Source organism: Ailuropoda melanoleuca, chromosome 1, assembly GCF_002007445.2.
Source record: "Ailuropoda melanoleuca isolate Jingjing chromosome 1, ASM200744v2, whole genome shotgun sequence".
Classification (NCBI taxonomy): Eukaryota; Metazoa; Chordata; class Mammalia; order Carnivora; family Ursidae; genus Ailuropoda; species Ailuropoda melanoleuca.
Genome location: NC_048218.1, coordinates 198,166,327 through 198,181,654, shown reverse-complemented (window position 1 = coordinate 198,181,654; position 15,328 = coordinate 198,166,327). Strand labels below are relative to the sequence as shown.

The 15,328-nt window shown below is 37.2% G+C and overlaps 1 protein-coding gene and 1 long non-coding RNA gene across 7 annotated transcripts in view; one reads left to right on the top strand and one right to left on the bottom strand.

Annotated features, from left to right (window-relative positions):
* Positions 1-2,655, top strand: part of LOC117795112 — a 37,385-nt gene extending 34,730 nt beyond the window's left edge. Inside the window, exons 4-5 of the long non-coding RNA XR_004618938.1 lie at positions 1,459-1,553; positions 2,528-2,655. This is a non-coding gene — a long non-coding RNA (uncharacterized LOC117795112). The remainder of the gene's footprint in view (positions 1-1,458; positions 1,554-2,527) is intronic.
* The window catches only part of UBN2 (ubinuclein 2), a 76,858-nt gene that overhangs the window by 18,494 nt on the left and 43,036 nt on the right, over positions 1-15,328 (bottom strand). For 5 of the 6 annotated variants that reach the window (XM_034637843.1, XM_011218288.3, XM_034637838.1 and 2 more), the window contains 7 exons: positions 14,393-14,522; positions 11,558-11,676; positions 10,700-10,813; positions 9,972-10,115; positions 9,179-9,229; positions 7,177-7,219; positions 1,259-2,809 (listed from right to left, as the gene is read on the bottom strand). In XM_034637843.1, the coding sequence (XP_034493734.1) occupies positions 1,259-2,809; positions 7,177-7,219; positions 9,179-9,229; positions 9,972-10,115; positions 10,700-10,813; positions 11,558-11,676; positions 14,393-14,522 (2,152 nt within the window). The remainder of the gene's footprint in view (positions 1-1,258; positions 2,810-7,176; positions 7,220-9,178; positions 9,230-9,971; positions 10,116-10,699; positions 10,814-11,557; positions 11,677-14,392; positions 14,523-15,328) is intronic. The other variant, XM_034637844.1, reaches the window with a different exon arrangement.

Below are 15,328 nucleotides of genomic sequence, written 5' to 3'. Positions count from 1 at the left end.
CCCATTTTCTTGACAAGAATCCAAAAAAGTACCAGGAAAATATAAACAGCGGTGGGATGATGGGGGATTTTTCTTTTTTGTGTATTTGCCTACAGTGAATACGTATTACTTTTTGGAATGGGGGACAGGGAAGAACAATCTTAAATCAAACTGGTTATGTGAAGGACGAATCTGACAAGTCTCAGAATACAAGGAATGGCAGAAAGATGTATACAATGACAGAGAAGATGACACGGAAAGGAGAGAGATGAAATATGAGCGATAAAGAGTTCTCAACAAACCCAGGCCAAATGGATCAGAAATGATAATGAAATGCATCACAGAACAAAATATTCTTGAGCTGAAAAAGCTACCAGGTATAAACTTATAGATAAAACCTAGCCATAATCTGAGAATACTTCAATTTCAAGGAAAAAGAGAAAATCTTACTAGCATTTAGGCAGAGAAAACACAAACAAGGGAACAAAATATTGGAATGGCCTCAGACTTTCCTGTAATCCTCAATACTAAGCAAAGGTCAGCGGAACAGTATTTATAACATTGGGAGGAAGACAGTTAGTGACCCAAGAAGTCTATATACTTTAAATGCGACATCACAGAAACTATCTGGTATGCCAGAGCTAAAGCAAAATAGGTTTTGTGTTAGTCGTCTTGAAAAGACTCCCTGAGTGAGGCACTCCCACTAACTTTGAGATAAATTTAAATTAAAAACTCACGAATGGGGAAATGGTGGTATAAAAGGATTATCAACAGTAATATAACATAGAGATTATATATGAGTAACTACAAAATTCATGCAAAATAAAAATTTTATTTGAAAAGACAAATGGCTAAAGGAAAAAAAACCCATGAATGTATAATCTTGATTAAATAAAAAAAAATCAAAAAGTTGGCAGGAGAAAGGGGACTAGAGAGAGGGAGAAAGGAGACAAGTGAAGGTATGTTACACTCTTAAGTTACTGCTTTGTTCTGGACTTTGACAACATATCATTTTAAATATGCATTATGTGTTTTTCAAAAACTGCAAAAGTTCGTATGTGCTACTTTACCGTAAAAAAAACAAAAAAAATTCACATCCCAACAAAAATGTCATCCACCAAGTATCCCAATCACTGTGATATCAACATCAGGGACATCTCTTGGCCATAAGCTGTAATAAGCTATTATGAACCACCTATATACGTGGTTATTAAACGGACTCACAGGAAAGACCATACAATCTTACACTTTATCCCATGAACGTATATAACATACATACCTGCACACTGGCTGTTACCACTGAAGACCCTGAGGCAGTGGATGGTCTATGTGGAGTAGACAACGGTTTAGTAGCACCCTGTGTTCCACTTCCTGTTCCCCCAGAGAGACTAGTCCTATTCGCTCCGCTTGAGTTTAGGTTGCTACCTCTGCTGGCAGGTACATTCACTGCAATTCCACTCAAGCTATTCTTCCCAACAGTTCCAGTGGATGAGGAATTTGTGAGCTTTGAAGGGGCCTGAAGATTTTTTGTGGATGGAAGGCCGGAAGTGCGGTTAGAGGGCAGCAAATTCAAGGTAGGCGACTGTCGGCTGAGGTTTATCCCACTGGGCTGTTTATGGACTGGGTTGTTACCGCTGGAGTGGCTACTCTGGGCTACTAGTGCATTTGGACTGGAAGAGCTTGGGGTTACAGGAGGCTTGGGAGTGGGGTTGGATTTAGAAATAAGTTTAGTTGATACTGAAGGCTTAGCTGACAGAGAGGGCTTAGGTGAGGCAGAAGGCTTAGGTGAGGGCAAGGGTTTAGGAGACGTGGCAGGTTTTGGAGATGCGGCAAGTTTGGGGGATGCAGCCATTGAGAAGGGAGATTTGAAACCCTGCGTGGACATCTGTGACACCATAGCCTTGGCTAAATAGTTACTGGAGGTAGTGGTGCTAGGTACTGTCCTAGAAACCAGGGGGTGGGACCCTTGAGAACCATTTCCAGGTGAGGGAGTAGATAAGGGAAGGCGGTACATAACTGGCTTATCTGAAGTCTTAATAAGCGGGGATGAACAGGCAAGTTGGGGATTATTACTTAATTTCACCACTGGGTTGGTCTGTGATTTACTAATGGTTGCTTGTAACGGAGACACATAGTTTTGTTGGACAGCTGAATGCTGGTGCACCTTTGTTACTTGTGTTAACGAAGAAGCATCCTGGGCCTCTGGTGTTCCCAGAGTATGAGAGGAGGCAGCAACTTGGGCTTGGGAAGAAGAGGACACATGGGTCTGTGAAGAGGAAGAAGCATGAATCTGACTCGACCTCTGTAGTCCTTGTTGAAGCAGCCTGGCTGGCAAAGGTTCCAAGGAAACTTTAGGGTTCTGAATTGAAGAACCAGCAATAAGGCCTGAAGAGATGCCAGTATGAGCTAAATCCTGGGGTTTCTTTGGTACTGGCCCTGTGTGACCAGCAATAAGACTTGATGAATGTGCAGTCTGAGCAGAATCTAGTTTTTTAGGAGCAGCCAGGGGCAACTTACTCATGATACTTGCTAATTTTTCTTCTCTCAGTCCTGGACGAGGTTTTGCAGTTGGCATGCTTATCCGCGAGCCGGCTGGAGGGCCCTTGTTCCCATTGTTGATAACAGCTAAAGCTTCAGAAACAAGATCCAGTGCCGGTGGATGGAAAGAAAGGTCTTCGTCTAGTGAGTCGTCGAGGCAGATGGTCTCCTGGGCTGGTGTAGAGCTAGAGCTGGTCGAGGCCACGGCAGATGTGCTAGAGCTCGTCGAGGGACCACCAACTGAAGCCACCAAGGATACAGGGGTTTTCTGGTCCTTTTTCGGACTATACTCCTAGCATAAACAGCATTATATTGGAACAAATTAAAGGATTAATAAACAATTACTGAGTATTAGTTTTTAAAGGACTAAGAATTTCTCACAATGTTTAAAATTCTACTGGAAATCTTTAGACTGAAAAAACCAAAATAGTTCTGAAGATAGAGCTCTTGACTGAACTGTCCTCAGAAGCCAAAGCATCTGATACATTGCACACAGCTGCCATACCTTAGTAAAGCTCTTCTAAGAAGACTTAAGAGCAAGCCAAAGGAACATTCATTTACTAGTCGCATTATTGGTGAAACCCTCCCTCACCCACCCACCTGCATCAGATCTTCAGATACTATTCCAAATCCATCTGTTCAGGGACTATTCTCTTTTTATTCTCCCTGTACGTAGGAGAAATTTTGCCTTTATCCTAAGACTCCACCCTTCTTCTGTAGTATGGTTTGCTAGGATACTGACCCTCACTTTCTGCTCCCTTGTATTTCTGCCTCTGTGTGCCCTGTCCTGTAGCCACCCATAGCCAGTACATAGAGAAAGTGGTACATCAAACTGGGATTCAATCCAAGCATACTTAAATTATGTCTTCTATTCATTATGGTCATTTGTAATTTATTCAACAAATATTTACTAAATGTCTACTATGAGCAAGGTACTATACACTAGGAAAACAAGGTTATGGGAATTAAAATTCTGAATACTTAAGAGAATTCTGCCTTTAAAAAAATTGTTTCTTGGGGCGCCTGGGTGGCACAGTGGTTAAGCGTCTGCCTTCGGCTCAGGGCATGATCCCAGTGTTATGGGATCGAGCCCCACGTCAGGCTCCTCTGCTATGAGCCTGCTTCTTCCTCTCCCACTCCCCCTGCTTGTGTTCCCTCTCGCTGGCTGTCTCTATCTGTCGAATAAATAAATAAAATCTTTAAAAAAATAAAATAAAATAGGGGCGCCTGGGTGGCATAGCGGATAAGCGTCTGCCTTCGGCTCAGGGCGTGATCCTGGCGTTATGGGATCGAGCCCCACATCAGGCTCCTCTGATATGAGCCTGCTTCTTCCTCTCCCACTCCCCCTGCTTGTGTTCCCTCTCTCGCTGGCTGTCTCTATCTCTGTCAAATAAATAAATAAAAATCTTAAAAAAATAAAATAAATTGTTTCTTAAAATTCAAGGGAGAGAAAAAAGAATTAGAACACAATTTAAAATATTCAGAAAGGGAAAGAATTAAAAAGTAACTGTTTCAGGGTGCCTGGGACTAATGTATCGGTTGGGCTTCCCACTCTTGGTTTTGGCTCAGGTCCTGATCTCAGGGCTCCGAGCTCAGAACAGAGCTCTCCCTCTCTCTGCCCCTCCCCTCCATCGTGTGTGCTCTCTCTCAAATAAACAAACAAATAAATATCTTTTTTTAAAAAAAAAGCTGTTTCCCTTAAAACGGAAATACAAAGTATTTGACTCATGTCATTTTTAAGATTAAGAAGAACTTAAACTATTACATAAAAAGCACTTCCAAGTTTTTTTGATTAGTTTCTTATAAACAAACCCAAATAAACCTAAACCCAAAGTCTTGAATTACACATCATTTACAACCACAGCACTTACCTTCACCATAGTGGGGAAAGAATGGAGAGGAAATGTCTTTACCATCACCTTCTAAGGTATTACAGTAAAGAAGCTGTTAAGAAGGCTGTTTAACTCCCGCAGCAATTTTTCTAAGCTGTTATTCTAAATGCCCTGATTGAAAACTCTACTGCCTCTCAAAATTCTGTAGTTTAATTGCATTAAGGTCAAAATTGTCTGTTAAGATGAATGGGTAATACATATGAGACACGTTTGCTTTGGCATGATTAGTGAAAATACCATTTTTATTAAAAAAAAGGTATAGAAACTGAGGGTGGGGGAATGTATTGGAATAATAATGGTAGCATTAGCAATATAAAACTGCTTTTTAAAGCAACTTTTTTTTTTTTTAAAGAATAGACTGGTTTCATTTTTTATTTACTGTTTACTTACTTACCTATTTATTTATTTATTTAAAGTTCTAGGCCCAATGTGGGGCTTAAACTCACAACCCTGAGATCAAGAATCATATCCTCTTCTGACTGAGCCAGCCAGGTGCCCCTAAATTATTTTTTTCTTCTAGAAGAATGTTAAATCCACCCATCAGAGTACTATATAAATTTATACTAGCAGAGATAATTGTCCAGGGTATATATTTGAGTCTAAAATGCAGGTCATCCCATTTATAAAATGTTATTTCAATATGAATAAATGAACAGCTGTTTGGATGGATTGAAGGAGGGGTGGTAAGGACAGAGATCCAGAAGAAGGGATGGTGGGTGTGTACCAGAAAGGAAGAGCTTTTTTTCCTGGATACTTTTACTTTTCTCCTTCTTACTTTTCTGTATTTGCATTTTCTACTGTACTTCCTTATATTACCTTTATAACTAGGTAGTTCAGGGGCGGTAGGGTAGGAAAAACACAAATCAGCAATATAGTTTTTCCATTTGGGGAAAAGGAAACAGTAACTTAATCACAAAGACACAAACAAAATAGGTAATTCCCCTATACCATCCTTGTCATTATTAGAATTCTGATAAATTTAATCATATGCTTGAATAAATGTATCAAAATTTAACCAACACTTTATGGCAAGTATTAGGAGTTTAAAAATAAAGTGTCAAAGCAAAACATGAACTCAACAGATGTGATGAAATACTGGCTCAATATCTGGATTAGAAGACAAATGAGGTAGGTAAGAAAAAGAGGACTATTTACCCTGTATTCAAAGAGCCTCTAATACTGAAAGTTAAGAAGGCCACAGAGTAACAAATACTGACCTTCTGGCCATAATCTCTTAAACTGAGATACTCATCTCTTCAAAGAGATGAAGGCTATGGGGAAAGTCTAAAACCTAAAGGGTGTGGGCTTTCTTTACAATTTTACTTTCAAGTAATTACAATTTTCACTTCTATAGGTTACACGTGTTTTTTTTCAACTCTGCTTTGTCTATTTTGGTATTTTTTTTTTAAAGATTTTATTTATTTATTCAACAGAGATAGAGACAGCCAGCGAGAGAGGGAACACAAGCAGGTGGGAGAGAAAGAAGCAGGCTCATAGTAGAGGAGCCTGATGTGATGTGGGGCTCGATCCCATAACACCAGGATCACGCCCTGAGCCGAAGGCAGACGCTTAACTGCTGTGCCACCCAGGTGCCCCTATTTTAGTATTTTTTATCCCTTCTTCTCCTTCTTTAAATATTAAACAAGTTGAATTCCTTTTTATGTTCTAAACCCAATAAATCCATCACTTGCCCTTCTCAGGGACCTAATTCTGTCAGATGTTTCTGCTGACTCTCACTTACAGTAACTTATTTCCTTACGTATTCTGTGTTTTCACATTTTTTTTTTAAAAGATTTTATTTATTTATTTGACAGAGATAGAGACAGCCAGCGAGAGAGGGAACACAAGCAGGGGGAGTGGGAGAGGAAGAAGCAGGCTCATAGCCGAAGAGCCTGATGTGGGGCTCGATCCCATAACACCAGGATCACGCCCTGAGCCGAAGGCAGACGCTTAACCGCTGTGCCACCCAGGCGCCCCTGTGTTTTCACATTTTTAAGCTTATGTTTGATACAGTATATGTGTGGTAAGCCTTTGGGGCCTGGGATAAAACTGCATTATTCCAGAAAGAATTTGATTTGCCATTTGCCCTGGGTTAATAACTAATCTAATACCTTTAAGTTAATTTCAAAGCTTAAGGATTTCCCAGATCTTATAGGCAGTGTAAATTAAACTCCTAAACCAGGGAAAATTCCCAGGAAGGACTTCCTTCCCCTAATCTAGAACTCAGGTCAAGACACCCAAGTTTCTTAATCTTTCTGCTGCTGAGTGAATTTCTTTTCTAGTCCTTTCTTTTACTAAAGATGTTATCCTTTGAAAGTCCCAGGTTTATACAGAGTTTCAGTCTAATTCCTAACCTATTTAAGGCTAAGAAACCCCTATATGCTGTGGTCTGAGAAGAAATTAAAAAAATAACCATAAAGTGATGGATGAAAATCAGCAAATGCACCAAAAGGCAACCAAAGTTTCAGTGACAGACTAACACTCTGGCAGCTGCTTCTTTGTTCTGGGCCTTAGGGATTTCTCAATCTCAACTATGTTTTAAAGGATATTTGTTCCATTTTACAGAATACTTCTTATATTAGGTTAAATCTTACAATTTAATTCTTTGAAATACATTGGTTCTAGGATTTTTACAAAGTTTAAAAACACTCTTCTTAAAAGTATGGTACCTATCCACCTATGCCAAATAAATATATCCTTTGCAACTTAAGAATGTATTTCGACATTCCCCAATTATGACTAATTAAAGATTTGGTTCAATATTTACCTTCACTTTGGGTTTAGGTGCAGGAATCACCTTTTTCTTTGCCCTAAGACAAAAGACATTAAAGGAGAACATTTCAGTAGCAGTTAGGTTGCCATTAGGAAATTATAACATAATCTTGTCATTACATGGGTAAGTAACTTTTTACGCTATTTGGAAAACTCCATGAAGGAAGGAACTATATGTAAGTGCTCAGTTTATATGTGAATATACAGTAATATTTCCTCCAATTTCGATCAATAGGAAGAAAGGCCAAACCATTAGCGAAATATCAACTGTAGATAAAAGTTTTTAAAAAATTAAATGTAAATACTCAAAATTAAAAAAAAACAAAAAACCTCAAGATAGGGTAACAAAGCTGCCTAAGGAGACTCACTTCAAAGAACTGCTAAGAATTTATAATTATTTATAAGAAAACAGAGCCTCAAGAAACTTTCAGCTCAAACCATAATTTGAGAACCATTGCCAACAAGTTGTAAATGAGATATCCTTTTAAAAACAAAACAAATCCTTGTTTTAAAAAAAATCTATTTTAATATAAAAATTCAAATAAAAATGTCAAAATGACAGGAAAAAAGGCAAGAAAAATACTATGGAATCTTGAGACCTTTTGGAACCAGTGTGAAAAAGTTGGAAGACTAAAAAAATCTTATGGGTTCCATAATAAGAGAAAGTTCTCAAATGTCTGTTGAATAATTAAAGGGTTAACAAGCCAAAATACTTCACAGTGAGTATTTCTACTTCACTCAGTTGAAATGTCATCCATTAAATTAACAAATATCTTGATTAAAACTGTCAATCTACAACTTCATTAAGGCAACAGTCATTTTCAAAATTTTTTTGATAAAAACCACTGGGGCAAAAGATGTCCAGGCCCACATATCCCACAGATTCCACTTTCTGATACAAAACACAAGTTAGTCATAAAGCTACTAAAAAAAGAAAAAACCTGGCAAGCCTCTTCCCTATGTGAACATCTACTTTAGGTTTAAAGGAATTATTTATACCTGAATTGTAACACATATGTGATTTTATAACTGTGGGGAAATTAAAGGCCAGAAATATTATTGGTACCAATACATATGTATCGCCTGTCCCAGGGTAACTAAACCACCAGCAATAAACAAGAAGGGCAAGAAAGCAAGAACTGAAAACCACAACCAGCTCAATGCAACTCTGACAGTATACTAACAAAGTGTCCTTCCTAAGAGTTGTAAAAATTTCCATTATATCTGTATACAAGAAGACGGAGAGTTTTGTAAGGCTACCCAGTTGTTAACCAGACCTCTAAGAATACTGAATTACAGTGAACCATAAATTCTCAGTAACTTGCTAATTAATATTTTATTAACTATTACTATACTTCTGTGCTACAGAGAAATAGCCCTAAGTTGTAGGTGAAAATGAAATTCTTGAAGTCAACTAGTATTCACCCAAAAAATATAACCACAAAAACCCCAGCTTTTTACTACTGCCCATCAGGTTAAGAGACCTTTTTTTAGTAATCACATCACTAAGGAATACCCCATTTTGAAGAGAAGGGAAGGAAATGAAGAATAGGTTAATTTTGTGGAATAAAACGCTCTGTAAGACAAGGCAGGGTAGGTATGTATACAAAACCATCTTGGAATGCACAAGGCTATAGGTTAGCTACACTGATGGTCATTAAGAGGGAAAGAAAAAGGATACCAAAGAACTGGAGGGAAGAAGGCCCAGGGACAAAGGAAACCATCTGACATGGCTCCTGACTACCAAATCTCAGGCCGGCACACATTCAGGTTTTTGGAGACTGGCCTGAGAACTATTTAACAGATAAATGTGTTCCCAGTTCTACACAAACAGTAAAAATGATTTTTTTTTTAAAAGGCAGTAGTAAAATGGGAGATTGTCTAAATGTATGTTTAAGTACTATTTCACCTAGCATTTAATAAATAGCACTTTTGTTTACTAAAGCACATAATGTGAACAAAAATAAATGAAGAAATCTAGAGTCTGTTTTACTCACGGAGCAGAAGTAAGATGATTATGTACACTCCGGCTTTCCTTAAAAAGCATTCTGCAAAAGTTAAAAAGACATGATTATTTTTGTGTGACAGATAATGACAGCCACTTTCTCGTTTTAGTTGCATGGTTTTCAACAGTCTATTACTTGCTTATTTATCAAATGAAAGTTAGTATGGCACAGAGTAAATTCGATAATCTATTTTATGGGGAGTTTTACAGCACATTTATTTATTTAAATCTTTAACAGATCAACAGATGTTTTGTTGATTTAAGACGGAACGCTTTAGGATGACAGAGATAGCCAAGTCTATTAATTTTAACATTCTTAACTCTTTAAACTTTAAACTGGGCTACTCTTAATTTTTGAGATACCACTCTACATTGACTATTTTCAACAGAACCTAGGGTTGGGATCTCTTTTTCTACACTCTTTTGTATTCAGTTCCTTATCTTCATGATACCCATGTGAAGCTCCCCTCCCAAAGTTCACAATCATCTTCTCCTCCTCCCATTTCTCTATGAGCAAATCCAGATGCAAAACAGAAAAACTGGTTGGCAAAAAAAAAACCAAACCAAAACAAAAAACACCCTTTATGTGTATCTGTGTATCTCCATGTCCACGTGACTAACTGCTTTGTCTTTTAAGTGCTTGAAGTTTTCAAGGCAGAGATCATCTGAGATGACTAGGTTCTTAGCAAAATGAACGCCATAGGTGTGTGTGTGTATATATATGTATCTTTAATTAGAGCAATAGTAAGAAAGTAAAGTAAAATCTAGGATGTCATATTTCTTACCTTGCCTGCATCCAGCCCTTAGGCCACAATGGTTTCACCTCTGTCTCCATAAAGGATTTAAGATAATCCTCAGCGGACTGGCTTTTATTTGGCTCTAACTCATAGCATCCCAATTTGATCTCAACAAGGTTACATAACAAAGTTCTAAACAGATTAAAAATATATATTTATATATAAATCTGACTGCAAAATTGTGGAAAATTAAGCTTGAAACAGATTTTTTTAAAAGCACACAAATCTGACAGCAATAATAAAGATTATCTCAAGAATTCAGAAGATGACATGAAGATAAATCATTTCTAACACACATCACTCATTGCATGGCAGCCAAATCCCCAATATGAAACAATTTCCTTTGATACCTTTCATCTAGGCACCAAAGACTGAAAGGGATAGTCCTACAGACCAAACTCTCTACTTAGGGTACAGAAACACTGGTAAAAAAGATGACTGATTACACAAGTATATGGAGTACTTCACCTTCTGAAACCAGTATGACTTACATTTATTAGAAGATCAGCTTATAAAAAGTAGGATATGAAAATAAAAGTGAGAGCACTCTAAGAATATCAGGATCAAATCAATCTTCCTTTGAATGAATTTTTCCTACACACTAATCTTTGGTTGCTTCCAATCTACTCTTCCATTTACTGTATATTCTTTTTATTAGAAACCTTAGTTCTGCATTATCTATTTGGTTAAAAGTGAAGCCTTTGGTTAAATTTTACCTGATGGTGTCATTCCAGTGGAATTTCTTTCTTGGTCCTATGACACGTTTCCCTGGTTTCTCATCATCATCTTCCTCGGATCCATTTTTTTCTCGTTCTTCATCTGTTTGCAACCTAAAAATGAAAAAGATTTCATGAAGCAGAGGTTTTTTTTTGTTTGTTTGTTTTTTAAAGATTTTATTTATTTGTCAGAGAAAGAGAGAGAGCATGTGCACACAAGCAGGGGGAGCAGCAGGCAGAGCAGACAGGGGGAGAAGTAGCCTCCCCGCTGAGCAAGGGGCCCAACCCGAGACTTGATCCCAGGACCCTGGGATCATGACCTGAGCCAAAGGCAGTACCTTAACTGACTGAGCCACCCAGGTGCCCCATGAAGCAGAGTTTTAACCCAACAGTGCCTATGATATGCTCCAGAGACACTTGTTAAGTTGCTTGACTGAATGTTAACTCAAAAGGGAAAGTAAATGGGAATTCTACCTTTATACATAACACTTTGAAATGCGCTATAAATTGGTTTGGTAAATAAGATCTTCAAACTGTAACATAAGGCTATGAATACTTATCTTTCAGTTCAGAAAATATGTGTGTCCAACTTCAGTCAGTCAAATTGGTTGACGTGTGAAAGGTCTGACCAGTGCCAGCTCTCGCTTTGATCACAGCCATACATTAAATCAAGAGACCTTATGCTTTTGACACCAAAGCAATTGAATGTTGTGTCATTTAGAAAATACTCGACTATACCATTTCAGTGGTATACGCAGATTTTTACTTGGTGATAACGTCTACAACATAAGACCAATCCTTAAGGGCTAAAAATATTTCTCAAATGCAAAAGCCGGTCCAAATAGAAGAGGTACATACTTGGCACACTTAGCTTGACTACGAGCTTGGCAGTCCTCCTGGTATTTAAATAGCTGTTCAGGCATCACGTTACTAACAGCCAGTTTCAGTTTTTGCAGAGGTTCTCTTAAACGATCGTCCTGAGGAAAAAATATACTAAAAGTTTTTTAAAACACATTTACAAAAATTAAAGCAGATCCATAAAAGACACTGATTATGGATCTGAAATGTAAACATATATTTTTAAAATGTAAAACATATTTAGATGTGGACATTTCTTCTACCACACTGACTTTTCATAATACACACTGGATATAAAAGTAGGATGACCATACTTCCTAGGCAGCCAACGAGAATCCCAGTTTTTGCTTGTTACCCCAGCATAATTAATAGTGTTCCTTACATTTAAAAAAGAAAAAAAAATTTTTTATTTGAGTTTAACTGACACACAATGTATTCCTTTACATTCTTAAAAACGCCCTGGCCAACAAATTATATGGACACTTTAAGATTAAATAAAGAAGAAAATCTACACTGTGCAGACTACTACTGATTGATCCCCATTATGATGGGGAACCAGTACCACAAGAGGAGATACTGCTTTTCAACACTGGAACGTAGGATTTGGTCTGGGTGACTACCAACAGGATGTTGGCATCCTACTCTTTCCTTTATTGTTACTAATTGTGACTTATGCTGCAAGTAAAAATGCAAAGTCAAGGCCAAAGAGAAAGAGGAAAATGGAAGACTCTTACTATTTTCATACATACCAATTAATAAATATTACTATACATATGACAGTGTCTGCTATAAAAATTCCATTAAGGAAATGTGAACATCTAAATATCATGGTTCATATATGATCACTTCTTAATTATGTAGCTGAGACTGTCTGGGAAAAACCCAAATATCCATCAACAGTAAAATGAATAAATTAATTGGGATATATTTATAGAATGGAACACCATACACACTATACAGCAAACGTACTCCAAAAATGGAGCTCACAACATGCAAAGACATAGATAAATCTGAGGTACATAATGTTCAGTGTAAAAAAGCAAGCTGCAGAAGAAAAGTATGGAGACAGTATGACTCCATTTATACAAAGCTCAAGAGTGCAAATCAAACAATATAGTATTTAGGGATTAAAAGTGTACATGATAAAACCATACAAAGAAAAGCAAGGGCTAAGATAAACATTTTCTTCTATAGCATACAGGGATATTAAATAACTTCAAACATCAAATCTGAAATGTTCCTTAGAAAATATCTTATAATGTATAAAAAGTTGGTTCTCCTGCCTCTAGATCCTTTTTTTACTGGTACCCATTTCTGTCATCTGAATGTATGGTGGTAAGCTCCAACTGTCAATGTCTGAAGGAGCCCTCAGGCACAGACACAAAATCTGTAACCTCATGTAAATTTTATTTAGAAAAAATTCTCAATTCAAAAAAAAATTTTTTTTTGAGAGAAAGAAAGTGTGTGTGCATGCACACATGTGGGGAGTTGGGGAGAGGCAGAGGGAAAGGGAGAAAGAGAATCTCAAGCAGGTTCCATGCCCAGTGCAGAGCCCAACAAAGGGCTCAATCTCACAACCCTGATCCCTAAATAAGCCAAAACCAAGAGTCAGAACTGTTTTATTAACAGAAGTATAATACCTACAATAAATAATTCTATGTCTCTCAGATCACATAACTAGTGGTCCAGGGCACCACATTCATTCCCCATTAGAGCCATGGGGGGCCTTGGACAGCCATGTTATGCTGTGTGACCCCCAACCTCTGGCCAGAAAAATCTTGGTTGACCCAAGATAGTATAATCAGATTTTTTGACCCAAGAACTTAGATTGGGATGAGAGGGCTAAGTCAGTCTGTGTGTGTGTCTTTTCCATAATATAAAACCTTGAGAATAAAGTAATCTTATTTTCAGATGCACATAAAAGGATAAAAATGAGACATGGGGAGATGGGTAGAAAGAAACAAGAGTTAAACCAAATTATCAGTTCCCATCCCTTCCTGGCAATATTTTTAATTCCATGAAATACCTTTATTAATAGAAAAAATATATATCCTCTTTTGTCTTAAACAGCACTTAAGTCCTTTTTCATTACTTGCAAGTTATAAATATTTTAAAAATATATAATCAAATAAATCATTAAGGGAAGAGTAATCAGGACAGTGAAGGTACTAAAAACCATATTACATGAAGTGAAGAAGGGGACATAGTACAGACTTTCAAAAACATTTCTGAAAGCTGTGAAGGTGACAAATGATTAGATTTATGAATGGACTCAAAGGCAGAATTAGGACCAATGGGGTGGAAAGCACCTGGATTTGTCTCAGTGCATGGAAGAATTTTCTGATATTACAATGAAATATGTTTCTGACCAATGGAAGCATTCAAACTTGGATAATTACTTAGTGGGGTTGTAGGGGAGGAGAATCGAACAAAATATGGATGATTACACCAAAAAATCTCTAAGTTTACAAGTAATCCTGTGATTCTTTCCAATGGTTTGTGTAACGTAGGTGTGAACCTATCTGCATAGATCCACTTCAGTAATAAAAAAACTGAGTTATAAATCTTCAGATATTTTTTGAGGGCAAAGCTGTGTCAGCTGTGGAACTGAAGTTAATTTACCAATCGAGGAATCTATGCCTTAGAAAACATTCTCATCTAGACTTACCAGCTGTTGAAAAGTAAGTTTTTTTGAAGAGATCCAATGTGCCTTTGATAACTCCTATACATATAATAAGACTACAAAGCAACTAATATGCAAAAGCCCCAAATAGAAACCAGTATCTTTACAGGTGATAGGGCCTCAGATATGGGTATTATCACTCCTAGTCTTACCTGTACATTGAGATGTAACTTCTTTAGACGTTTTACCAGTGTTTCTTTATTGCATGGCACAAAAGCTTCAAGATGGGAGTAGACACCACTACGAATGACAGGGCCTAGTTCCTGTAGCTGTAACTCAATGCTGAACAAAAACAACAACAATTAAATAGTATAGAATTTCTTTTAGGCACCAACACAACCAAGGAGGCAAAGGCAGTGACTCCTCTCTCGTTTTATCTTTCCATGATTTCCTAGACAGTATTTGTCAAGGAGAAAATATAGAGAGAATTTATATAACCATAAATAAACTGGTGAATAATTTTTTGATGAACAGGGGCAAAGTCTACATTTTTGGGTAAAGCACAGGAACTCTATTATTAACCAAAAGCTCATTTCCTCAGAGATATTCATATCCTTTCTCCCCCAATGCAATTGCTAAGCTAGAGAGTTACATAGTTTTGGTGAGTATAGAATATTTTTTCCTCAGAGGTGTTTGAAAAAATTGCAGATTTGGAAGAGGTGAAGCCCTTCTGGCTACACATACAGACTGTTTCATCCATCTTTGTCTCCCTTATTGTGCCTTCATTGCACAAACTATTCCAATTCTTCAGTTCCTGTTTCCATTTGTAAATTAGTTTTTTAGACCAAAAATAAATTGTTAAATAGGTATTTAACTTACTAGTTATTAAAAAAAAAAAAAAAGGAAAAGAGTTTTAACAGCCGCCATATTCTCAGCCAGACAAGTCTACTAATAAATAACTGAGGTTTCTTCCAAGATGGAAGACACTCTATCTGGCAGCTGCTATTGTAGAAGGATAGGAACAGATGTTAATTAGAAGGCCAAGACCAAACTGGGGCTCTTGGCAACAAACTACGTTCAAATCATCACATTCTATTATAGAAGAAGGTGCAGACAGATTTAATAAATAATTTTCACAAATATAAGAT